At 36.9% G+C, this 25,401-nt stretch overlaps 1 protein-coding gene across 6 annotated transcripts in view; it reads left to right on the forward strand.

Annotated features, from left to right (window-relative positions):
- DCBLD2 (discoidin, CUB and LCCL domain containing 2) overlaps positions 1-25,401 on the forward strand; it is a 688,558-nt gene that overhangs the window by 609,626 nt on the left and 53,531 nt on the right. For 5 of the 6 annotated variants that reach the window (XM_057306591.1, XM_057306590.1, XM_044381345.3 and 2 more), the window contains one exon: positions 14,945-15,172. In XM_057306591.1, coding sequence (XP_057162574.1) covers positions 15,058-15,172 — 115 coding nt within the window. In that variant the 5' untranslated portion in view covers positions 14,945-15,057. Of the gene's footprint in view, positions 1-4,328; positions 6,842-14,944; positions 15,173-25,401 lie in introns of those variants that run through there. The other variant, XM_057306593.1, reaches the window with a different exon arrangement.

Consider the following 25,401-nt stretch of genomic DNA (forward strand, 5'->3'; position numbering starts at 1 on the left):
CTTCCAGAAAGTGACAAAACTTTTTTCCATCCACAGTCCTTGAAATACCTATTTCAGAATTGAGCAAAACTGTTTATTGAATAATCATCATAATGGAAAGAGAATGCAGGGCTGATTTCTCCTCCGCCCTTTAGTACTATTTTCAGGCATTGAACCGCAATTTTTGAATCAGTTTGGCATCAGTTATTGAACACATTTTTTCCATTGCATTTTCTTCTTTATTGCAATGAGAAGGATATGGGTTGGATTGTTACTTATTGCTGGGAAGATTTTTATTTTAAGTTGATCTCCATGTTTAAGTCCAGCTGAAATGTTGCTCTCATGTGGATTTCAGTAAAGTGTGGAATCATGGCTATAAGCCTGTCATCATGAAGATGCTGAAACTTTGACAGGCATTTGGAAGTATAATCTAACAATAAAGAAAAATATATTTGGTAAACTGACCTCTTTTAGCTCTAGGCACATTTCTACATAGTGTAACTTTAGATGCTCAGCATTTAGGTTTTTAGTTAGATCCTCTTCTTAAATAAATTCTTAAACATCAGCACTTAATAAAGTGTGAAATCCTTCCCCCCACTGAAGTTTTAGAGTGTATGCTTGTATTTTCCTTCTAGTAGGAGAAACAAAAAACAACAAGAAGGCTTACATAAGGCCAGCACTAATTGGGACTTACTTTGTGGCAGGCACAGTTCTAAGTGATACACGTGTATTAAGTCAGTTAATCCTCACCACGCCCAGCTGAGATAGTTTTATCCCGTTTCAAACATAAGAGAGCTGAGACACAAAAAAATAAGGTACCTTGATACAGAAAGGAATGTAACTGCATAAGCAGAATACTCTGTTTTGCTTATTTCTAGACTGAGAGTGTTTATATCATGTTTTTTAAAAAAATCTTTGAATAGTATAGAATCAGTTGTATGTCTCCCCACATGAGGCAGTTGCCTTAATATTCAGAATTTCTCGAACCTGGCCTAATTAACTAATACAACATTACCTTATTTTCTTTCAAGGTGTAATTTCAGTTTTTAGCACAGCATTTTAACAAATAATGTTTCTCTTTCCCAGTGATGTCTTATATAAACAGTGTAGATTAACCCAAATAGAAATGATGGTGGTAATTTAAAAGACCTCTGATCTCTAGTTCTTTTAAGTTGATTAAATTTTGTGATTGGGTAAAATTGGGTAATTTCTTTGTACCTCAGTTTTCTACATCAGTGATAAGAGAATACATACCTATTTCATAGCCTAACAAAAATGAAATGATAGTACATAGGAGTGTTGTAAATGGAAAAGCATAATATAGCTAAAGGTGATTATCATTATTAATTTTGAGTTTATGAAGTTGATGAAGAACGAGTTAGGTATATATCATTGGAAACTCAGGAATTGTGTGAAATTTCAATTCCCTAATTTTTAAAAATTACATTTTTTACTCAAAGGACCCTGATGCAGTTTGTGGTGAAAGTGCTTTTAAGCCAGTCTTAACTAATCCAACAGACCTGTTTCGGGGTCCACCGGTATTCCCTCACATAAGCTGAAAAGAAGTCTAATTTCAAAATGGGAAGCAGTGTTTTAAAACACCTATAGAATTTTTAATAATGGGAATGTCTACATATTGTGTTAAGTGACAAACTGGAGTTTTTACTCTAAGAAATCTTAGGGAGAAGACTGAAAAGAAATAATAAAATAGTAGTAGTCTTTTGGCGGTAGAGTTGTGGGTAATTTCTGTATGCTTTTCCAAATTTTTTGCAGTTAACATACAGTCAAAATATAAGCAGTGAAAAAATGTTTTGTGATACTTAGATTTTTCTTTCTTTAGCCAGTCTAGGTAGAAATGTGTTTAATGTATATTTTGAAGGAGAACCGTGCTTCAGGAATTTTAAAAAATCTTTCGGACATCATTTTGAAGTAGAAGATGTTACTCTTATTCCAATTACAGTTGACCCTCGATCAGCACAGGTTTGAACTGTGCAGATCCATTTGTATGTGCTGATTTTTTTCCCCAATAAATATATCAGAAATTTTTTTGAGATTTGCAACAATTTGAAAAAATTCACAGAGGAACTGCATAGCCTAGAAATATTTTAAAAACATTGAAAAAGATATTATTAAAAGAATACAGTATATAATACCAGTAACGTACAGAATACGTGTTAATTGACTGTTTATGTTATCTGCAAGACTGGTCACGCTTCTGGTCGGCAGTAAGCTAGTAAAGTTTTGGGGGAGTCTCATGTTATAGATGGATTTTTAACTATGCACGGGGAAGTCAGCACCCTTAACCCCTGCGTTGTTCAAGGGTCAGCTGTAATGCTGTATACATAGCTATTCCCGAGCAGATTTTCTGCTGACAGAGTGATTTTTCTTGTCATTTGGCTCAGAATAAAATTTTATCATTGGTTTGGAAATTTGTCAGCCTTTCATAGCAGGGATGTATTTTAACCAATATTATTTCGTTTACTTATAAATAGATTGTATTTCTTCACATTTAATTGTGCTATGCTGGTGTTTTAGATAAAGCTTATATTTTTGTATTTTTAAGTTCTAAGTTTGATGTTGAGTTCATCTTCAAAATCTTTTTATTGTTGAAAGCATTGTTTTCTGTAACATGTCTGAAAAACTTAAATTGGTGAAATTTATCATGCTGATTACATATTTGCTACTGTAATAAATGTATTTAATAGGAAGTTGAGAGTGTACTATGAATGGTTCTGTGTCCCTGATTTACATTTTGACTAGAAATTTGTGTCCCCTCAGGAGCTCAGCTTCCTAGTTCATGTCCGGGAGGGCTTGGCTACCTTCTGGGTTAGATGATTATTTGAATGTGGTAAAATATCGGGGAATTAATTTTTACAATTTATTAAGACTGACTTGTTTATGCCTATTAATATGAAATATTTGTGAAGGTATTGATTTTTATTTGCTAATCTATGAAACAAGTCAAGTTCATTCTTAATCATTCAATTTCACAGTGATGTCATAACTACCGTGTGGGGAAAAAATTGTTTTCTGTCAAGTAATGTCTTTGTATGGTTGTGATGCAAGTAAATAGTTTTTCAACAATATTTGTATTGTCAGAAATGAACACATCTCCCTCAGTGAACATTTGTAATTATTTCTAATGTCGACATTAGGTTAATTTAGAATTTTCCCTTGTCTTTTCTTGGCCCGATAAAACATTAGGCCTCTTATGTGTAGTTTTGTTCAGAGGCAAAAATCAAAGCGTCCTTTTCCTGCTATATTTCTGATTGATTTTGCCCAGTGAAAATGAGAAATACAACATAAATTCCACACGTGCTAATGATTAGGTTTAAAATCCACATTTTTAAACTTGAAAATGAAAAATTGGTCAATATAATTATTGGAAAATTAGAGGTCATTGATTTTAGGTAGATTTCGCAATGTGATAGGCAAAGCGAAAATATTTCCCACTGGAGATGGTTAATAATTCTGTTGAAATAGCTGAGCTTCATTCTGGAAGACCAACATAAAAACAAACAAGCAAAAAAACCCCTCAAGATGGTGAACTCAGTATAAGTGAAAGTACCAGTGCTGCCGTGAAAGTGACAAATGAATTAATTTCTAAAAAGAAATCATGAGATTATAGTAAGATGAGGAAAGACTACAGTCATATAGAGGCGGTTTTAAGTTTAGGATTATACTTTACAAAATGAACCTAGGATGTGAAAGCTCAGGTGGTAGTATTGGGCATTAATTGAATGCATGCAAATAGTTTCTATTTGAACTTCTTTGATTAGTTGGAAGGATGTGGAATGATATAAAATTAATAGGATCAGGAAAAGCTTCATATAGTGAAATGTGATTGTTGAAATATGAAGTGAGACAACTTGGCAGTTTTTCTTGTGTGGTTCATGGATTCAGTTTACTTTGTAACAACCTTACCATGGCCTTTCCACTTTATTTTTTAAATACAGATAATTATAGTTGTTCAGAACCAAAAACTTAATTGATAATTATCCACAGTTCTACCTCCAATCTATTATGATTTTTATGCTTTTTCCTGTTCCACATTCACACACCTATGTAATAATCTTACATCGTTGTAATTTTAATCGTGTTGTGTTATGTTCTGTAGACATTGTGTTAAAATTAATTGTGTATTGTGTAGGCTAATTTAAGACACGCAAACACTTAAAAATACAAAAAATTCAAAATGTAAAAATTCATCACAAGACGTTATGAAGTAATTATTGTTCAGAATTGCTATTACAGTATTTTCTTTAGTCCATTTGATTAAATTCTTTATTTAGGGTGTGATCTTTAAGAAGGTATTTCAATTCGAAATATTAGCTTAGAAAACCTACGTAATGCTAATTTCCCAGATCATTATGTGGATTAAATCAGTGTAATCCATGAGGACAGAAAATACAGACATTCAAATAAACGAATATTTAATGAATGCCAGTGTCCGCTAAAGCAGATGGGATAATTGGGTGATCTTAAAAGTCTGCTAAAACATTACCTATTAGATCAGCCTGCACTCCGAAGCATACGTAGTTGGAAGAAAAATGTTGATTAGCTACTTGAATTATGGGGAAGACCCCCAAGGTGCAGGCTCCCTTAACTGCTTTCTGAGAGTGGACCAAGTTTCTTGCAGGGCTTTTGTTGAGTTGGGTGCGTGGCAGTGTGCAGTCAAAACTGAATTGCTTGGTTGATCAAAGAAAAGATATTGGTACTCCTTATCATCCTCTCATTAAGCACTTGCAGCATGAAGCAGTACCAACTCTGAGCTCCCACGCATGTGTGCACACATGTCAGTACAGTCCTGAGACATTTAGGAGAAGAGTAAAACTTTGTAATTGTCTTCAGAGAACCTACAGTCTAGTTGGGGAAAAATTGTCTTTAAGTTGAATTATATATAAAAATAAGCCAGGGAGGTTGCATATTGCTGTGGGTTTGAAGGGAAGAAGAGCCTACAGTGCCGAAGGAAGTAGGAGAAGCCTTGCTGATAAAGTGGTTTTAACGGAGTGAGCTTTGAAGGACTGGTAGGTTCATAGTCCACCTTGAGAAGTGAAGATCACAACAACAGAACAGCAAGGAGTCGGGAAAGCATGGGAGTGTAAAAGCCTGTCTTGGTGCAATGAGTAGCAAGACTCTGAGCCTCTGATCCTGGCTTCCTGCTTCCTTCTTGAGTCCCATGCCTTGTTCCTGCCTAATAATTGGGGGCAGATATTGGCTGGTTGGTTACTGCTCGCCGTGGCTCTTAAGCACCGGGGTTCTGCCTTCCTGGAGCAGTGTGGCTGGCAGCCTCTTGATCACCTGTACGAGACAGTCCTAACTCCTCTGCGTATTATCCCTGTGATTTTGTCACAGTCTGGTCTCTCCCTTCCACTCTAGCTTAATCTCATACCAGCGTCCCTTAACTTTTATCTGTAGTTCATGTGTAAGCCTGAGCTACTTTTTATTGCTCTTAAGTATAATTTCATGGCTTTGTTTGTTTGTTGTTTTGCCTTGTTCCCTATAGTGACTTTACATATGCTATTTTCTCTACTTAGAAAGGGGGGCTCTTTCTTTCTTTCTTCGCTTGGTAAACTCCTCACCTTCCTTCAAAACCTTTCTTGGGTATTATCCCTGAGAAGAGTTCTTTAACCATCACCACACACTCATCTCCAGACAGGACTTTTCAGTTACTTATTTTCATTCATTAATCGCACTGAATGTAAGATATTTATTTGTCCTGCCAGAACGTCATACTCATTTTCTTATTTCTAATACTTATCATGATGTCTGTCATTCAAAAAATAAGAAGAATCCATTTCTGGAGTGCGTCTGCCGCTCCAGCTACATGATTTGATGTTAGTCTCTGGGCGTCTGCACACCCTTCATGCTGTTGTCGGTTGTCTCCTCCCCACAGTTAACAGTCCGAGCCTGGGCTTCTCAGTCTGTTGAGAGTGGAGCCCCCTCTTGAACCTTGCTACCTATTTGCTCAGGGCCTCACATTCCGCCTAGTGTTTCCCAGCTGCCCTCTGTCTGGGAGCTAGACTTCTTTGCTCCCTTGGTGAGAGGAGTCTTTCCACTAGAACTCTGCACATGGCCATGGTTACTTCTTAGAAAACACCACTGTGCCCATGTTGTCAGATAGGTCATCTTTAAGAACAGTTAACAGCCTAAGTCAGTGTCAGCAAGTTTTTTGCGCTCCTTTGCCCTGTCTTTCAAACTCTGATTTGAGTGGTCACCTCTTGCATTGCCAGAGTCCCCCCAGTTGTGGTTCTAGTAGTTGCCTGCCTCCTTCTTCTTTCACTACCCCCTATTCCTGGAGAATGTTCAGGTAGTTTCAGTAATCTGGTGTCAGAGGAAGGTAATGAGAAATGAAGGCTAGAAAAGTCAGTGGAGGAAAGATGGAAAGTGGAAAAGATTCTGGAGGACTTTCCACTGGGGGGCAGACAGGAGTTTGTACCTGAAGTATTAGCAAGACATCATCCTTAGGTTCCTCTGCCTTCACCCGGTCCATTTGTCTACCTCTAGGTTCACTGTCTCATCCCAGCCTCCCAGGTCCCTCAGCTCTTTGATGCTCTTCCCCTTGTCCTTGACAGATCCCAGATGTGGCTCATGTGCCAGTCCACTCTGTCTTCTCTGATTCTGGATAGCTTAAGGTTACTGGAGAAAGTCATGTGGCCGTTGTGACTAGATCTACCACAAGCAAGACTAATCAGATCTCCAGTGGGGCTTACTGCTCAGCAGGAGTGTTGCAACTGCCCCACTTTGTAGAGCTGAACTCCTGCCCTGCTTCGCATCCCTGCACAGAACTGCCTCCTGCCTCCTTTCCTTCTTGCCGAAACCATCTCTTCCACTTGTCCAGAACACTGCTTCATCAGGGAATGTAAGTTATATTTCAGTATAATTCAAACTTGAATGGCATGTTTTACTCTGTAGCTGGAGTCATGCTCAAAATACCACTGGCTCTTGTGCATCTTTCTTCTCAGCTGTTTGCTTTCCAGGTACCTTATATCTGCCTTTTTCAGGGATGAACTTTCTAACAAGTAGACTACATCTGTGCTGTACTTTTTCTTAGTGTCTGGCGCACAGCGAATACTTGTTAAATGCTGATTTCCTTGCAGCCTGGTCTCTGCTCTACTGCAAGTATCATTTAAACTGTCAGGTTTTTCCCTTTTTGGTTTTGGCTTGTGTTTACTTTGAAAAACCTGAGCACTTTCTTTGTCTTCACTATTTCATACTTTCTTTGATGGACTGTGAAAGTACAGAGACTTTGGAGTCAGACACACCTGGATTTAAATATTAGGCATATCGACCAAGGATATCTCCTTAACACTCTTACTGTTTTAAAATATAGAACTCACCTCTCTTTGTAGAATTGAAGGCTGGGATCAAATCTGTTTGGGTAGTCAGTACATTTTTGTTGAGTGGGTGAATCAGTATGAGCAGAGGTGATTAATATGGAAGTAGATACAGGTTTGAGGATTAGGAGAAAGGTTGGAGACTTCGTGGTAACAGAAGTCAGAGGAGGGAGATATCCCTGGTAGAATACACAGAATGGGAGAAGACTGAAGAGCAGCATCAGCAGTCCACAAAGACGCTTGTGAAGTTGCAGTTAGTTCAAAGAACTGAGCCAGGGAAGAAGAATTTTAAGAAGGAGGGAGGTAAGATACGAAGAAAGGAAGGAAGAAAGATGGGAGGGAAGGAAGGGTCAGCAAAGCCAGATAATATGGAAAGGTCACAAATGATAAGGATGGAAAAGTATCCATGGACTTTTGGCAGCTTGGAAACTGGCTGCTTTAGTGAATAGTTTCATTGGTGAGGTAGGTCTGCATGTCCTAGGGCTGCCATAACAAATTACCACAAATTTAGGTGGCTTAAAATGATAGAACTTTACTGTCTTACAGTTCTGGAGGCTAGAATTCTGAAATTGGGGTATCAGCAGGGCCATACTCTCTGTCGGAAGATGCTGGGGGAGGATATTTCCTTGCCTCTTCCTAGCTTCTGGCAGTTGTAATCTTCAGAGTTCTTTGCGTCATTCCAACCTCTGCCTCTGTAACATAGTGTCCTTGCTGTGTCTATCTCTGTCCAGATTTTCCTCTTTTTATAAGGAGTCCAGTCATTGGATTAGGGTCTGCCTTAGCCCAGTATGACCTCATTTTAACTTGATGACATCTACTAAGACCTTGTTTTCAGATAAGGTTATATGCATTGGCACCAGAAATTAGGACTTAAACATATCTTTTTGGAAGGGACAAAATCCAACCTGTAGCAGTTTGGAAGCTGAAGTGCAGTGCCGTGAAACTTAGAACAGGAGGCAAAGAAGATGTCAATTATGGAGAGTAGAAGAAATTTCTCTGTGAAAGAAAGGGAAAGTGAGCAAGAAGATGGTAGATATCGGGGGACACTGGTAGAAAGAGTTTTTTGTGGTATTTTGTTGTTCTTATTGTTAGTGTTTATGATTTGTTGAAGTGCAAAATCTAGGCTGTACTGTAGAGCTATTTTACTGATTATAATTTGCAAAAGAGGCAAAATTATACCTGCCTTGCAAATATAAAATGAACACATGTCAAAGATTTTATTCAATCCATTCATTAATGAGGAAACCAGTAAGATGTTAAATCATGTCCAGAGAATATTTGAGAAACTAGGTGTTTATAATCTTAGGATATGATTGCTAGATTAGATGGCCAAATCTGGTTAATGGACCAATAGGGTCATAAACAGTAACCTTTGGGATTATCTTTTCAACTGTACAGAAATGATCTGCATTTCTATCAGACAACAATCTATACGTTAACATGTAACAAAAACTGGGACTATTAAGCAGTGATAAATAGTAAATCCAACTAACTATTTTGCCCTAAAATCCTTAGGCAGCTTTTGGATTCTGTCACATTTAAAAGATGTGCTGTTCGCTCTTTCTTTCTTTCTTTCTTTCTTTCTTTCTTTCTTTCTTTCTTTCTTAACCAATTTCCAAGTGTAATATTTTTTCTGACATATTTATTAGAATCTGTGGAGATAGAGAGGGGGATCTGAAAACCTTTAGTTAGCCCTTAGGTTATTGTAATGTTAACTAAATCTGAGAACCACTGAATAAGAGAATACTGAGTGGCTTTGAGTGCCCATCGGAGACTGGAACCCATAACTCTAATGACACCTATCCCCCTGGACTTTGTGATTTTTTTTTTTTCTTCTTAGTAGTGCTCAGCCCCTTAGCAAAGAGAGATCACATGATCCATAATTGAGGGTTTAGCAGGCAGATACTCAGGAAGGACACAGTGGCTAGGAAGTAAAGGTATTAGGAAGAGATAGTTAATACTGGATGTGAGATCCAGGCTGGGTAGGGAAAGACATGAGGCCAGGACAAGATTAACAGATGAGGAGAAAAGAGAGAAGTCAAGTTCTCAGAAAGTTATGTGGGTTTAAGAGAGCTGAAAGGTCAGGAGACTGACCAACAGAGTGAGACTTTCAAGTTTTTGAGTTTTCACAGGTGGATGGGAGAGTTTCTAACAATGGCAAAAAATAAAGTCCAGGTTGTGCTCCTGAGAGAGTTACTGAAGAAAGTAGAGGTCATCAGGGAGAAGATGAGTGAGAATTACTTTCTCATAGATTTATACTTTTCACAAGACACTGCACTTGAAACTTTAAAGCTGATGTAAATTTCCATTGAAACGTTGTTCTGTTACTTTAGATTGTGGCCAAATGCCCCGTATATACATATGACAGACAAAAGCTTTTCTGGTGTTTTAGGACTGTACTAGGACCCTCAAAGAGTGTTTATTGAGCACATTATTATATGTAGGTTAGGCCCTCAATACTAGGTGTTTTCATAGAATATCTCATTTAATTTTTACCCTGTGTGTTTGAATTGTTGGTAACCCATTTTACAAAGCTGAGGATTAGCAGCAATAAATAGCTTTCTGAAGGTCACAGTGATGGTGGATATAGGGCATTTAAATTCATTCTGTGACTCCAGAGCTCATTGACTTAACTACTATGAGCCTGGGTGGCTCAGTCCTTAAGCATCTGCCTTCAGGTTAGGTCATGATCCCAGAGTGCTGGGATCGAGCCCCACCTTGGGCTCCTGGCTTGGTGGGAAGCCTGCTTCTCCCTCTCCCACTCCCCCTACTTGTGTTCCCTCTCTCACTGTCTCTCTCTGTCAAATAAATAAATAAAATCTTTAAAAGAATATTAAAAAAATAAAGATCTTCATTGTAGCCTGATGAAATAGGATGTATTAGTTAATTCTTGCAAGTTATTCCTTTGAGTGCTTTTCTACTCTAAATGCCTTTTTCCCCCAGTTGATTTATTCTAAGATCTCACAGATGCATTATAAGATGTGACAGAAATGACACTTAGGGGAAGTATAGTCAGACTCACCTGTTGACAGTGATAAAAAAAAAATCCTTGAAAGCTCACTGCAAAAATATAAACTGTTCAGAGTTTATAATGATTGTAATGAAAGTTACATTGCTCTACATTTGTGGCATATTTGTACATTTGTGTTTGGTATTGTTGAAGTATTTTTAGAAGTCACGCAGTGTTTATAGTAATACAGTTCAATCATTAAGATAATTTATATTACGTATTAGTAATATGACTAAAATGGGGTGGCTGAAGGGTCACAGGTAATCAGTATCACCAGTATGTATTTATTAAAAAAACAAACACTTAATTTGAAGCTTAGAGCAGCCTAAAATAAGAATATGTTCTTTGTTGTATTAATTCATTGTTATTTAAATGTTTAATGTTCTGTTTTCTCTAAGGATAAGTAGTTTAAAAAAAATTATTTTCTTGGAAAAATACCAAAATTTGTATCTGGCTTAACACATCTGACCTTAGACTCTTAGGAGGAAATGAACACATGTTCTATGAGTAATCCCCTAGATAAATCGGCAGGCGAGCAAAGGAGCAGTAAGATCAAATTCCAGTGTTTCTTCTCCACTGAATAAAAACTGAAATTCAAAAATTACATTAACAGGCTCCTGTCCTTTATGGTTAGTTATACTTTGGTGGAGACCATCTAGAGGAGGAGGAGAAGGTGACAGTGATGGTGGTGGTGATGGAGTTGGAGAAGGAGAAAGATTTGGTGATGTGGGAGTTACTGGTGAGGGCTCATGGGTTGGTCCTAGGATAACCATCGTGAAAGTTGTTTTTCCTGTCGTAGTTATACTGTATTTGTCAATTCTGCCTTGTGAAAATGAATAACAGTAGGTGTTGTTGCCTGGTCACAGGTCATTATTCTTTCCAGGATCCAAAGCTAAGCAGAAAATTTGGAGACTTACTCCTGACCCTATTAGCACCCTTTTTCAGACCCTAATTTTAAGAACTCTTGACCCAGAAAAAAAATTATTCCAGGACTGTAAGACTAATAAAAAGGACATTTTCTTTCCTTTAACTTCCATTTACTTGTTTTAAAAATTGGGAAGTGATGGGGCGCCTGGGTGACTCAGTCGTTAAGCGTCTGCCTTTGGCTCAGGACGTGATCCCAGTGGTCTGGGATCGAGCCCCACATCAGGCTCCTCCGCTGGAAGCCTGCTTCTTCCTCTCCCACCCCCCAAGCTGTGTTCCCTCTCTCGCTGGCTGTCTCTATCTCTGTCAAATAAGTAAATAAAATCTTAAAAAAAAAATTGGGAAGTGAGACTTAAACTCCTTAGTATAATTGCTGACCATGGGAGGAAAGTATTCCTTAGGTGGTACCTTCAGTGGACAGAACAGCATATCCTTCAGGCCAAACGAAACCTGCCCAGGAACTCCCGCAGATCTTCTGAGATGTCCTGGCCTTTGCTCTAGGTCAGCCTTCTCAGCCCCAGTACTATTGAGTTTAAGATCGATCGTTCTTTGTTCTGGGGGCTGTCCTGTGCGCAGTGTAGGATGTGTAGCAGCATTCCTGGCTTCCGCCCACCGGATGCCAGTATCAGCCCACCCCCTCAGTTGTGACAGACAACCAAAAATATCTCCAGACACTGCCAAATGGGAGGTAAAATTGCTCTCATGGGAGCTTCTGTGTCTCCCCCATTTGAGCGCCACTATCTAAGTATTAGGTGATTAGCTGATAAAGAATTTTTTCCAGATTTTACTTTTACTTTTAAATACTTTGTCATTTTAAGTATTGGTACAGAATAGGATTTGCTTTTAATAACTGAAAAACTGGAAGCACATTTTCTAAGTTCAGGGTAAAAGTGAGGACAAGGTCTTCTTTGAGAGTTCAACATTATGACCTTTGGATGCCTACTACGGTGTTTTCCAGATTGCTGGTGGGGACTCTTTAGTGGGTTGGGATTATACATGCAGGAGTGTATAGGATCACAGTGTAAAATGTATTTCTTACTTTGGAATAACTGAGAAAAACATTGGAAAACTGCTGGCCTAGTGATAACGTATAAACCCGGCCTTCCCTTTCGAACTGGAATATTCTAAACATATTCCTCATAGCAGTAGGTGTTTATCCAGGCCAGCTAATCTATTTATCTTGTCAGGTTAAACTTATAGTCTTGGAAGTATGAGACATTCAAACTTGTTCATTGTAGTAGTAGATTTGAGACTTTGTTTTAACTTTGGTTTCTGGTGCATATCATCTTTTTTGCTAGGGGGAGGAAGCTTTGAGCTCCATCACATATTTTAGAACATTCTTGGCACGTTACTTGTGGACTGTTCATGCCCTCCCCCTACACAAGATACTGAAAAAAAGACAGCTCCATTTTAATTGTTTTCTTCATCATGATGCATGCGAAAGTCCTGTTTTTCATCAGTTAGTATTTATTTTGTTAACTTGTAGAAATTATGCTTTATGGAGGAAAGGGCAAGAAACATTTGTGTATTTATGGACAGTCAAACATAAATAAGAGCATAAAGACGTTTAAAAATTACTCCTAATACTGCTTGTACTCTTTTTGTAAAATTCATTTTAAAATGGCAACCTTAAGTTAAATAGTAGCCTGTGGGGAATACATTAGATGGGACAGTCTGCCATTACTAAGTCATGAATTCAGCTGTTAATAGGAAATTCTTGGCTTCCTGAAATCTATCAGCACTTCCAGCCACTTAAAAAGCTGCTTTAGTTTCTATTCACTAAAGAAAATACATTTATTTTTTGAGTTATATTATTTATTCAGTGGCTACTTTTCAAAGATTTAAACACTCCAGAAAGCACATTTTCATCTTTTCGTAAGAGAACATTTCAGACTAGTTTCATAATGTTAGAAACTTTGTCTTAGGGAATAGTTTTTTTTCTCTAAGGAAAAATTTTAATGATTATTCAAAAGTTATTTATATTACAATTCATTTATTTTCACAGTGAAGGTTTTTATATCCCTGTGTTTCTAATTTAAATTATATTCAGTAGAGATATTCAAGGTATTTTCATCATAGTTTCAGGGAAAATTTGAGTGTTTTTTTCCCCCTGAGTTGTATAACCTTTAAGTTTTATATTTGCAGAAGATCAGTAGGTGTATCACAAAAACCCACGTGTTTATTTCACGGTGCCTTTATATATTATTGAGTGGCTATGCCTAGTTTTTTTATGTGTAGAATGAAAGCAGGTGTGGAGATAGCTAAAGTTCAGTGTTGCTAAAAAGCTGAGCTTTCTAGGAGATGTTTGTTTAGGAAGCCAGATCGCTAGTACTGACCTTTAAAAGTGGGCCAACAATACTAGTAGGGATTTGAGAATAAAATTTCTTGATCAGAAAAGGTTATGAAGTATTGTCATCATAATGTAGGTAAACAGTTTTTCCTTAATTAAAGTGAGTCTTGAGACTGGTTTGAAATTACTTTTTCATTGGTTCATGTACAGTTCCTTATACATCCAATTAATAAATATTTTGCAACTATTTGCTAGATACTATAATAACTTCTTATTCACAGGCTTTTAAAGCTTTCATTCATTTGTTCTGGTAAATGGTATCAGCACTGCATCATTCTTAAAAATAATAAATCAATATAATAGAAAATCCTTTTATAGCTGTCTGTATCCATATTGACTTTAAAACTCAGCACTGTCACTTTTGATAATTTTTTTTGTGTAAGTACTGAACTATTCCAAAGGTGATTATAAATGGCTATTTTGAAGGAAAAAAATACTATCATTTTAGTACGATGTCTTCATCTTTGTTTTAGAAAGAGCTTCATTTGAATCCTATCGCTAAGGAATGCTACATGGTACAGTTGAAGCAGCAGCTGAAGCTTCTCAATATTGCATGCCCCTTCTAGGTGCTCAAACACCAAAATTTATCATAAAAGGAGGATGCAAATAATACTATGTTAAGTTCCCTGAGTTCCCACAGTGAAGGAATGCTGAAGCAGATAGTGCTGCTACCAAGATAAGAAGTTCATTTTTCTTAATCTTTACTAAGTCATTAAACTGTTATTTTTCTCTTGTCATTCTATAGGGGGAAAGTGAGGTTTTTGGAGAGGCACTACTAAAAAGTCAAATTTCAATAGAATGTAAAATTTAATTTCATTAAATATGGCTTTAATGCCTTCAAGAATGAATGCCTTGAAATCCTGTAATATGGTCAGTAATCTGCGCAACGTATAATGTGTGTTTAGATCTCCTCCTACTTGTCACAGATTTTAGAAGGCTTTGTGATAAATGAATGAAGCTGATCCCATACTTTTATTTTTATAGTTTACATTTATTTTGAACAATTACTGTGAATTGACACTCTTTTAAAGATTAAATTTATTATATGAATATAAATTTATTGCCAAGCTATGTTTACTTCTGTTTATTGAGATTGGAAAGCTCTTTGAACTCATAAGGGTAATCATTGATTATTTTGACTTTACCTGGCGGCTTTTGGTTCCTGTGAGTAGATATACTAAGAACTCTGCCATCCCTTTTATCTTGTGTAAAGGAAGTGTTGGTGGTATAAAACATTTGTCATACATATTTTAAAATTTTCACCAAAAAAAAAAATCCTTATTATTTGTAATGTTAAAGATGTAATAATAACTTATCGTTCTTTTAACTTTTTTTTTTTTTAAGGTGATGGATGTGGACATACTGTACTAGGCATTGAAAGTGGAACCCTCACGTCCATAAACTACCCACAGACCTATCCCAACAGCACCGTTTGCGAGTGGGAGATCCGCGTAAAGATGGGAGAGAGAGTGCGCATCAAATTTGGTGACTTTGACATTGAAGATTCTGACTCTTGTCACTTTAATTACTTGAGAATTTATAATGGCATTGGAGTTAGCAGAACTGAAATAGGTAGGAAATTTTCTTATAAATGTACATGTAATACATCACTGCCCTGAGTTTTAAAACTAAAGCAATTTTTGATACTTACATTAAATAACCAGGCTATATAGGATGATATGTAGGAAATTGTGTTGATGTGTGGGAATCTCAAATTTGAACCTTTTGGGAAGAGAAGATTCTTATCTGTTTATTTACTCTCCAAATAAGCTTGTCAGTACTTTTGCAACAAGATGCCACTCTGCTGCTTCCAAGGAGGACATTAAGTATCTCAATTTTTTGTTTTTTTCTAATCATTTTATTTTCAATTAAAGAATATAAGTATAATTCATGCTTAGGAGGCAGTATATCATGGTGATTAAGAGCATAGGTTTTGGATTCAAAGTGCCTGGTATCAAATCCTCACTCTGCTATTAGCTTATAGGTGACTTTGGGCAAGTTACCTGACCTGTTCTTTCACTTGTAAGATAGGGAATGAACAAGTAACATGCGAAGTGCTTAGAACAGTCCATAACATGTAATATGTGCTTACTAATACTAGCTGCTATTGTTGTTATTCTTAGCTAAGATCGGTGGTTCTCAATTATGGCTGCATATTAGAGTCACTGCAAAGATTTTTAATAATACTATATCTTAAATAATACTATATCCCCATCCTAGATCAGTTGAATCCGAATTGATTGGGTGGGACCCACGCCTTCAGATTTTAAAGGCTTCCCAGGAGAACCTGCTTTGTAGTCATGTTGAGAATCTTTGGTTTAGAGATCAGTCCCTTAGGGTTAAAGGTGGAAAAATGTCTAAGACTGTTTGGGTAAACTAATATCATAAAATAAATCTTGAATTCTCCGTGAGTTAATTAGGAAATACTTGTTGGTACACGTGTATAAAGTATCTTTTAGAACTATAACCCAGTATCTTTTCTGTCAGCATGATGTTCATCCTCTGGTGGCCTTCTCTCCATCTCTAGTCAAATCCTCCATCTCTTCTCTACTTTTTGGCCTCTTTTACCTATGAGAGAAACAATTCCTGGCCAGCTTCTCTGACCGCTGATTGATAACCTCTGTTGTCTCTCAGTCAACTCCTAATTAACCTGGTAGCTTGATCACCCTGCGTATATTGCCATGAATTTATGGTCTCAGATAAGCTTTTAGTAACTCAGATCGCCTGAGGATCTAGAAACCACTGTAACACTAGTGTGGGGCAACTGGGTGTTAATTGCGTGATGCAGTAGGGAGTAAATAGTACCACCTAATCAGTCTTGCAACAGCCGTGAAGAAAGGTGAGCCACAGTCCCTAGCAGTTCACAGGGAATAAAGGAGCTAGGGAAACACATTTATCAACCCTAAAGACTATATATAAATAGCACTTTAAAAAAAGAAAGGGGAGAAGTAGAGGGCATTGTCATACTTTAAGAGCTACATCTTCCAAAAATAATGTGTGGACCTTGTTTTGATCTTGATTCAAGCTGCAGGAAGACTTAAAGATAATCCAGAGAAATTTTAGGAGGAATCGGCATTCAGTGGTAGCAAGAATGATTGTTTTTGGTGTGTTAATGTTATAATTATTTTTTTTAAGATCTCAGTTGTTAGAGGGCCGCCTGGGTGGCACAGCGGTTAAGCGCCTGCCTTCGGCTCAGGGCGTGGTTCCGGTGTTATGGGATCGAGCCCCACATCAGGCTCCTCCGCTATGAGCCTGCTTCTTCCTCTCCCACTCCCCCTGCTGTGTTCCCTCTCTCGCTGGCTGTCTCTATCTCTGTTAAATAAATAAATAAAATCTTAAAAAAAAAAAAAAAGATCTCAGTTGTTAGAGACATTCCGAAGTTTAAATCTAATATACTATTGATATTGTTTTCTACTTTGTGTTTTCCCCACCTAACGAGGAAATCGTTCCAGCAACAGTGCACAGACATAGCCCTTAATTCTTTTTACAGCTACAGAGAACTCCATAGTGTGGAGGTACTGCAGTTTATTTAACCACTCTTTTGTGTACAGATATTCCAGTATTGTGCGGTTATAAACAGTGGTGCAATAAATAACTTTTCCATATGTATTTTTGTATTCTTGGAGGTCTATCTTCAGAATAAATTCCGGAAATGTGATTATTGGTTCAAAAGATAAATGTGTATATAGCTTTGCTAGCTATTACCAGATTCCCCTCTACAAGGGTTGTGCCAACTTGCATTTCCATTCAGCGGTGCATAAAAATGCCTGTTTCCCCACAGCCTTGCCAGCATGTGCATCATCGTGCTTTTTAAGTTTTGCCAACTGATAAGTGAGAAATGGTATCTCAGTATACTTGTAATTTGCATTTCTTTTAGTATGAGTGATGTTGAACATATTTTTTTGTATGTCGAAGGTTCATTTTTTTAATAACTGTCATTTGCTCATTTTTCTGTCAGGGTTTTTTTTGGGGGGGGGGGGGGTCTTTGTTTTTCTCTGGTGCTGGGAATTCTGTTACTATCCCTTTAGTGATAGTAGCCTCTGTGGGATACATGCTGCAAACAGTTTCTCTTTGACTTTGTTAATGGAACTTGTTTGTTTTGTTTTTTAAGATTTTATTTATTTGAGAGAGAGAGAGAGAACACAAGTGGGGTGAGGGGCAGAGGGAGAAGCAGATTCCCCGCTGAGCAGGGAGCCTGATGCAGTGCTCGATCCCTCGATCCCAAACCCCGGGACTCCGGGGTCATGACCTGAGCCAGAGGCAGACACTCAACTGACTGAGCCACCCAGGAGCCCCTATAGAACTCGTTTTATGGTATTTTTTGCCACACAGGTTTTTTTTTCAATGTAGCAAGTTGATCATTCGTTTGCACCTAGATTCTGAGTCCTAGTTGGAAAGCCTCTCCCTACATCCCAGTTAAATATAAATTTACCCATGCTTTCTTCTAGTACATGTATATGGTTTCATTTTTTTAAAATATATATTTAGATTCCTGGTCCATTTGGGAATATTCTTTTGTATGATACAAAGTGTCAATCTAATTGTATCTTTTCCAGATGACTAGTCACTTGTCCTAACACTATGCATTTAATGGTCTGCCTTTGCCTCAATGATTTGAGGTACTGACTTTATCATATACTCAAGTTCTGTACATACTTGGGTTTATTTCTGGTTTTTCTGTTGTGTTCCACTGGTCAATATTCACATAACCAAAACGTCACAGTTTTAATGATAGAAGCTTTATAATGTGTTTTAATGTGTCTCTCTTTAAGGATGTTCATTTTTAGTGTTTTCCTGGCTATTCTTGCCTGTTTATTGATCCATCTGAAGTTTAATTATCAACCTGTCCAACTTCATAAAAATGTTCGTTGGTATTTTTTATTGTGATTATATTGTTCATAATTTGTCTTTGTTGAGTCATCCTATTCAAGAACAAGAGCTGCTCTTTTTCTATTTGTTCAAATCTAATTTTGTTGTTTTCAAGGGTGTTTTGAACTTTCTTATGTAGATTTTACACATTTTTTTGGTTAAAATTATTCCTAAATATCTTCTCTGTTGCTTGTTAAGTGGAAATGTTTTGGTTTTGTTTTGCTATTGTATCCTCTTACTAGTTACTAATTATATGAAGACTGTTGATTTCTAAATGATGATTTTATATCCTACTACTTTACTGTTTTTTTAAATCCGTTTTATCATTCACTTTCTAGGAATTTCTAGGTACACAGTCATATCTGCAAATAGAGATAGTTTTACTTCTCTTCCAGTTCTTGTGCCTGTGATTGATTTCTCTTACCTAATTACATTGGCTAATATTATCAGTCATTGCTATGTTTAAACAGTAATGGAGATGGTGGGTATCTTTATCTTGTTCCTGATCTTAATGGAAATGTTAGCTCAGGCTACCGTAATTCCATATACTGGATAGCTTAAACAACAGAAACTTATTTTCTGATAGCTTTAGAATCTCGAACTCTGAAATCAGGGTGTCAGATTCAGTTCCTGCTGATAATTTTCTTCCTGGCTTTATCGACAGTTACTTTATTTCTTTGTCCACACATGGCAGAGAAAGAGGGAGTGAGTTCTCTGGTTTGTTCTTACAAGGAAATTAATCCTATTGGATTAGGACCTTACCCTTATGACCTTATTTAACCTTAATTACCTCCATAAAGGCCCTATCTCTAGATATGTCCACATGGAGTGGGAGGAGTTTCAACAAATTAATTTTGGGGATATGTAACAGGAAGTAATCCTTGATTTCTATTTTCTTGAGTGTTTTTCATTAGGAAAGAATCGGATTGTGTCAGAAAGCTTCTTAAACATCTGTGGAGATGATAATATGATTTTTTCTGAAATCTATTTGTGGATTATATTAATGGATTACCTAATATTGAACAAACTTTGCATTCCTGGAATGAATATCCCTTTGTTGTGTCATTCTTTTAATGTGGCATTGGATTCTGTTTCCTGATAATCCAGTTAGTATTTTTATATAAATATTGATAAGCAAAAATTAGTGTATAATTTATTTTGCATTGTCCTTATATATGTAACATCAATACCTAACTTTATAAGAAGTGCAAAGAATTCAGAAGTTTTCCTTCATTTTCACTGCTCTGGAAAAATGTAAGAGTTTTTGGAAAGCTGGTATTTGATGGTTTTACCCTGTGAAACCATCCAGGCCTGATGCTTTTTTGGTAGGATAGGTCCTTATTATTTCTTTATTTTTTCTAAGGAGAATGATCTCTTTCAGATTTTATCTTTAAGTAGTTCAGTTTTAGTAAGCTCTTTGCATGGTAAATTACACAGTTCACCTGGGTCTTCAAATTTATTTGTAGTGATGTCTGCAAAATAGAATCATGTGAAATGTTTTGTCTCAACTCTGTCGTATTTTAACTTATATGTATTTGTTGTGCTTATTTCTTTACATTGTTTTCTTCTATTTTTAAACTGCTTTTGGAGCTTAATAACTCATAATTTTGTTCTAAGTGTTATCTTTCAATTTATACTTTTTTAGGGGCGCCTGGGTGGCGCAGTTGTTAAGCGTCTGCCTTCGGCTCAGGGCGTGATCCCGGTGCTCTGGGATCGAGCCCCACATCAGGCTCCTCTGCTGGGAGCCTGCTTCTTCCTCTCCCACTCCCCCTGCTTGTGTTTCCTCTCTCGTTGGCTGTCTCTCTGTCAAATAAATAAATAAAACCTTTAAAAAAAAATTTATACTTTTTTAAATGCCTGTGATCCCGTTGTCTTAATCTTTACTATCCGATTTGGCTATTTTTAATGGTGTTAAATCTCACCAATTGTCTATAACTCCTATTATATAACATTCTTTGAACTATTCTACTTTCCTCTTTTCTTCTCCCTTCTCTCCCTATTTTGACTCTGTTAGATCATAAATTCATAACATGTAGCCTACATCATACATCTTATTCTTCAACCCATCTCTAACTTTCCTAGATCTGTATTTAAAAATATTAAATGTTCACTCTATGTCTTTTTGCGCAAGTTCTCCCAGTTGTATTGTGAGTGGGTGAAGTTCATATTGGAATAGATTGATTCCAAGCGGGACCTATGGGTGCAGAATTTCTTGCATGTTTAAAACTGCTTATTTAAAAATTTTATTATGTGGAGACATGAGGGACAGCTTGATTATATATAAATATGTCCTTGATTGACCTGTTCTTTCTTTTTGTTTTTCAATACTCTTCCATTATTGCCTGGCTTTTTATATTGTTTTTCTGAGAAGTTTATTTACCTTATCTTGAATGATAGATGTAAGAGCCACAGAGTTTTATGTGAGTAGTCCTGACCTTGGAAAATAGTCAAGAAGGCTAAGGCATCTCGTATCTGTTCATCATGAAAATACATTGATTACTGTGGATGGTTTTCATGAGAAGGCTCAATGGGAACTTAAATTTAACTTGGATTTGTGCCTGATGAGACAGTATCATATGAGGTTGTTTGTAGCGTTGCAAAGTACAGACATCATATACAATTCAAAAGACTTTAAGTGAATCTTTGTGCCCTGGAATGGTCAAGCTGGTTTGTGGCCTAGAACAGAAAATAAATACTGAAGCTTTGTTTCTATAAATGATATCATCACTTCAAAACGTTTCCCCTAATGGTTTGAGGCATGTCAATGAGGAATTGTCAACTGTCTCATTTTTCAACAGTGTTCAACTGGATAAAACTTAATCTGTGCAGTCCTATCCAAGAATTCCTATTTGTGAGCCTTTACAGGAAATATTAAAAAGCTTTGACATTTCCTAAGTGGTAAAAATTTAGTTTTCTAAAAAAGCTTTGAAAGAAATTTCATGAGTATGCTGTGTATGTCTCACCTGTGATGCTTGACAACACGTCTGGTTTTATTGAAGTTTACACATTGTTGTGACTCATTGCTTTTTACATTAGTATACTTGGTATGAGAAATTCTGCCAGCTATCAAGAAAGAAGCTGTCAATTTAATAGAAACCAAAGCCTTGAGTCACTACCTTTTCAAAAGTTTTTATTAAAAAATAAAAGCAGAATAACGACATTCTCTTTTGTCCAGCAGTTTGTGGGTGTTCAGAAGATAAGTCTTAAAACCCTAAAAGCATAAGTTTCATAAGAGAGAAGGGAAGCCCACTAAGAAAAATTTGATGGGGAGGATTGGTATTGCTTTGTGGGTATTTTGGTCCACATGAATACTATAAAATTTTCCATCAAGGCCCTTTGGCCACCGTCATGGATAGTAATAAAAAGTTGTGGGTTCTTTTGTCCAACCTGCCATTCTGGAAGAGCTTATTGGAGGAGGCAACTGTGCTTATAATCAAAGAAATACAAAATTTTAAAACTAACTATATTCCCTCCTTGAATTAGTAAAAAAAAATTTTTTTAATATGTTGACATGGGTGTAGTGAAATTGGTACTTTTTTTTTTATTGAGACTCTTAGTTGGTGTAGATCACTTGGCTAGCATTCTAGAAGTATATGTTAAGAATCATTCTTGAGATATTTCAAAAATAGAAGTTGTGTTAGGAAGATGTCTATTCCAACATTATTCACTATATAGAAAAATTGGAAGCAATCTAAATTTCTAACAGTAAGGAAATTAAGGTATATCTAGCATATAACCAATTCTTAGCCATCACTGTTTGCTATGAGCATTTTCTTACCTGTCTTTTGGTGAATGCAGAAGTACAATTCTACATTTAGAAGAGGAGTTGCTCCCCATGTGCATGTGTTCAGCTTTAGTAGATATTGATAAATGCATTCGTGGTTGTACGAGTTTATACCTACCACAAGTGTATGAGAGTTCCAGTTATTTGTCTCTACTTTTGCCATTTTAACCGTTCGTGTGTGTGTGTGTGTGTGTGTGTGTGTACCGATACCACATTGTAGCTCTGCTTTGCATTCCCTGATGCCTAATGATATTGTTCTCTTTTCCTATGTTTGTTAGCCATTTGAATATCTTTTATGAAAAGTGTTGATTTTTTTTATGCATTCTTTTTTATATTGGGCAGTCATTTTCTTATTTGTAGGAATTCTTTCTGTAGTCTGGTATGGGTTCTTTGGGGTATATGTATTAAAGTGTATGTTCTCCCTTTCTATGGCCTTTTTTTTTTTTTTTTTTTTTTTTACCTCATTGGTACCTTTTGATAAACAGACATTAATTTTAACTTAATTTTAATGTTCACAGTTATTAATTTTTTTCCATTTAGGATTACCATTTTTTGTGTTCTCTTTTAAAATCTTTGCCCACTCATACGTCATGAAGAGTGATCTTCCCTAAACAAACTCCATTTCCATCTGTTGTATCTATTGGAGGTGGACACAGTTGATATGCTTTTTGCTCTAGCAAATAACTCCCCACCCCCATCTTCTTTTTTTAAGTTGCAAGTTTTTAAGAGGAGTGTTGTGCGGTGGCAGATCTCTCCATAGGCTAAATGATCTTCCATTTAGTTGAGAACATAGATCAGATTCCTTAAGTTTTGTGATGGTATTAACACCACCTCCAATCTGTTTCAAATCAGAGGGATTTCTCCTCTCTTCTGAATACAAGTATTTTCATTTAACAACTTCCAGGGTTTGTTGCTGTTCATCATCTGCCAAAAGTATGGTTAATAATAGACTTTGAAAAACACAACCTTAATACCTCTAAGCTCTAAGCAAGTGGTCTAGGACCCCAAATTGTATGGTCCAAGAGGCCAAGTAAAATACATCTGGTTCAGGCTCGAGCCATGGGTAGATTCTGCCTTGTGTACTTCCCCGGATTTGATCATCTTAGAGCAGGAGAGTCTTACTAAACGGGCATACCTCAGAGAGATGGTGGGTTCAGGTCTGTACTGCTGCAGGAAAGCAGGTATTGGAATAAAGTGAGTCAATCGAATTTTTTGGTTTCCCAGGGCATATTAAAATTACATTTACAGTATAGTCTATTTAAAGTGTGCAATAGTATTACATCTAAAAAAAAAAAACAAAAACAGTGTACATGGCTTAATTTAAAAATACTTGATTGCTAAAAATGCTAACAATCATCTGCGCTTTCAATCTTTTGAGTCAATTTTTTGCTGGTGGAGGATCTTGTGTCAGTGTTAGTGGCTCTAACTGACCAGGGTGGTGGTTGTTGAAGACTGGGGTGGCTGTGGACATTTCTTAAAATAAGGCAACAGTGAACTTTGCTGCATTGATTGACTCTTCCTCTCATAAAAGATTTCTCTATAGCCTGTGACGCTGTTTGATAGCATCTTACCCACAGCAGAACTTATTACAAAGTTGGAGTTAATCCTCTCAAACCCTGCCAGTGCTTTGTCAACTAAGTTTATAAACTTTCCTAAATCCTTTGTTGTCATTTCAGTAATCTTCGCAGCATCTTCACCACTAGTTTCCATCTCAAGAAGCCACTTTCTTTGCTCCTCCGTAAGAAGCAACTCCCCATACATTCAAGTTTCATCATGACATTGCATCAGTTCAGTCCCATCTTCAGGCTCCACTTCTCATTCTAGTTCTCTTGCTGTTTCTGCCACATCTGCAGCTACTTCCTCCATGGACGTCTTGAACCCCTCTAAATTCCCTGAGGGTCAGAATCAACTTCTTCCAAACCCAGTAATGTTGATAATTTGATGTTATTGAATGTTCTTAATGGCAACTAGAATGTTGGATCCTTTCCAAAAGGTTTTCAGTTGACTTTGCCCAGATCCACCAGAGGAATCACTATCTATGGCACCTGTAGCCTTATGAAATGTATTTCTTAAATAATAAGACTTGAAAGCCAAATCACTTCTTGATCCATAGGCTACAGAAACAGTGTAATGTTAGCAGGCATGAAAACAACCTTTGTCTCATTGCACATCTCCATCAGGGCTCTTGGGTGACCAAGTGCAGTGTCAGTGAACAGTCATTTTGAAAGGAATCTTTTTTCCTTAGCAGTAGATCTTAACTGGACTTAAAATGTTCAGCAAACCATGCTGCATACAGCTGTGCTATCATCCAAGCTTTGTTGTTCCATTTCTAGCCCACAGGCAGGATAGATTTAGCATCCTTCTTAAGGGCCCTGGGATTTTTGGAATAATGAAATGAGCATTGGCTTCAACTTAAAGTCACCAGCTGCCTTAGCCCCTTGACAGGAGAGGTAGCATGTTCTTTGAAGCCAGGTTTGTTTTCTCCTCTCTGGCTATGAAAGTCCTAGATGGCATCTTCTTCCAATGGGAGGCTGTTTTGTCTACACTAATAATCTGTTGTTTAGTGTGGCCAGCTTCATTAATGATCTGAGCTAGATCTTCTAGACAATTTGCTGCAGCTTCTGCATCAGCATTCGCTGCTTCACCTGGCACTTTTATGGTCTAGAGATGGTTTCTTAAACCTTTTAAACCAGTTTCTGCTAGCCTCCCACTTTTGTTCTGTGGCCTCTCACCTCTCTCTGCCTTCACAGATTTAAAGCGAGTTAGGCTCTGGCTTAAGGGGATGTTGTGGCTGGTTTGATCTTTTCTTCAGAACACTAAAACTTTCTCCACATCAGCAATAAGGCTGTTCGACTTTCTTATCATTTACATGTCCACTGGAGTAACACTTTTAATTTCCTTCGAGAACTTTTCCTTTGCATTTACAATTTGGCTATTTGGTGCAAGAGGCCTAACTTTCGAACTATCTCAGCTTTTGACATGCATTCTTACTAAGCTTAGTTATTTCTAACTGTTGATTTAAAGTGAGAGAGATGTGACTTTTTCACTTGAACGCTTAGAGGCCATTGAAGGGTTATTAATTGGACTAAATTCAATATTGTTGTGTCTCAGGGTAAAGGGAGGCCTGAGGAGAAGGAGAGAGTTGGGG

This window comes from Ursus arctos, unplaced genomic scaffold, assembly GCF_023065955.2.
Source record: "Ursus arctos isolate Adak ecotype North America unplaced genomic scaffold, UrsArc2.0 scaffold_4, whole genome shotgun sequence".
NCBI lineage: Eukaryota > Metazoa > Chordata > Mammalia > Carnivora > Ursidae > Ursus > Ursus arctos.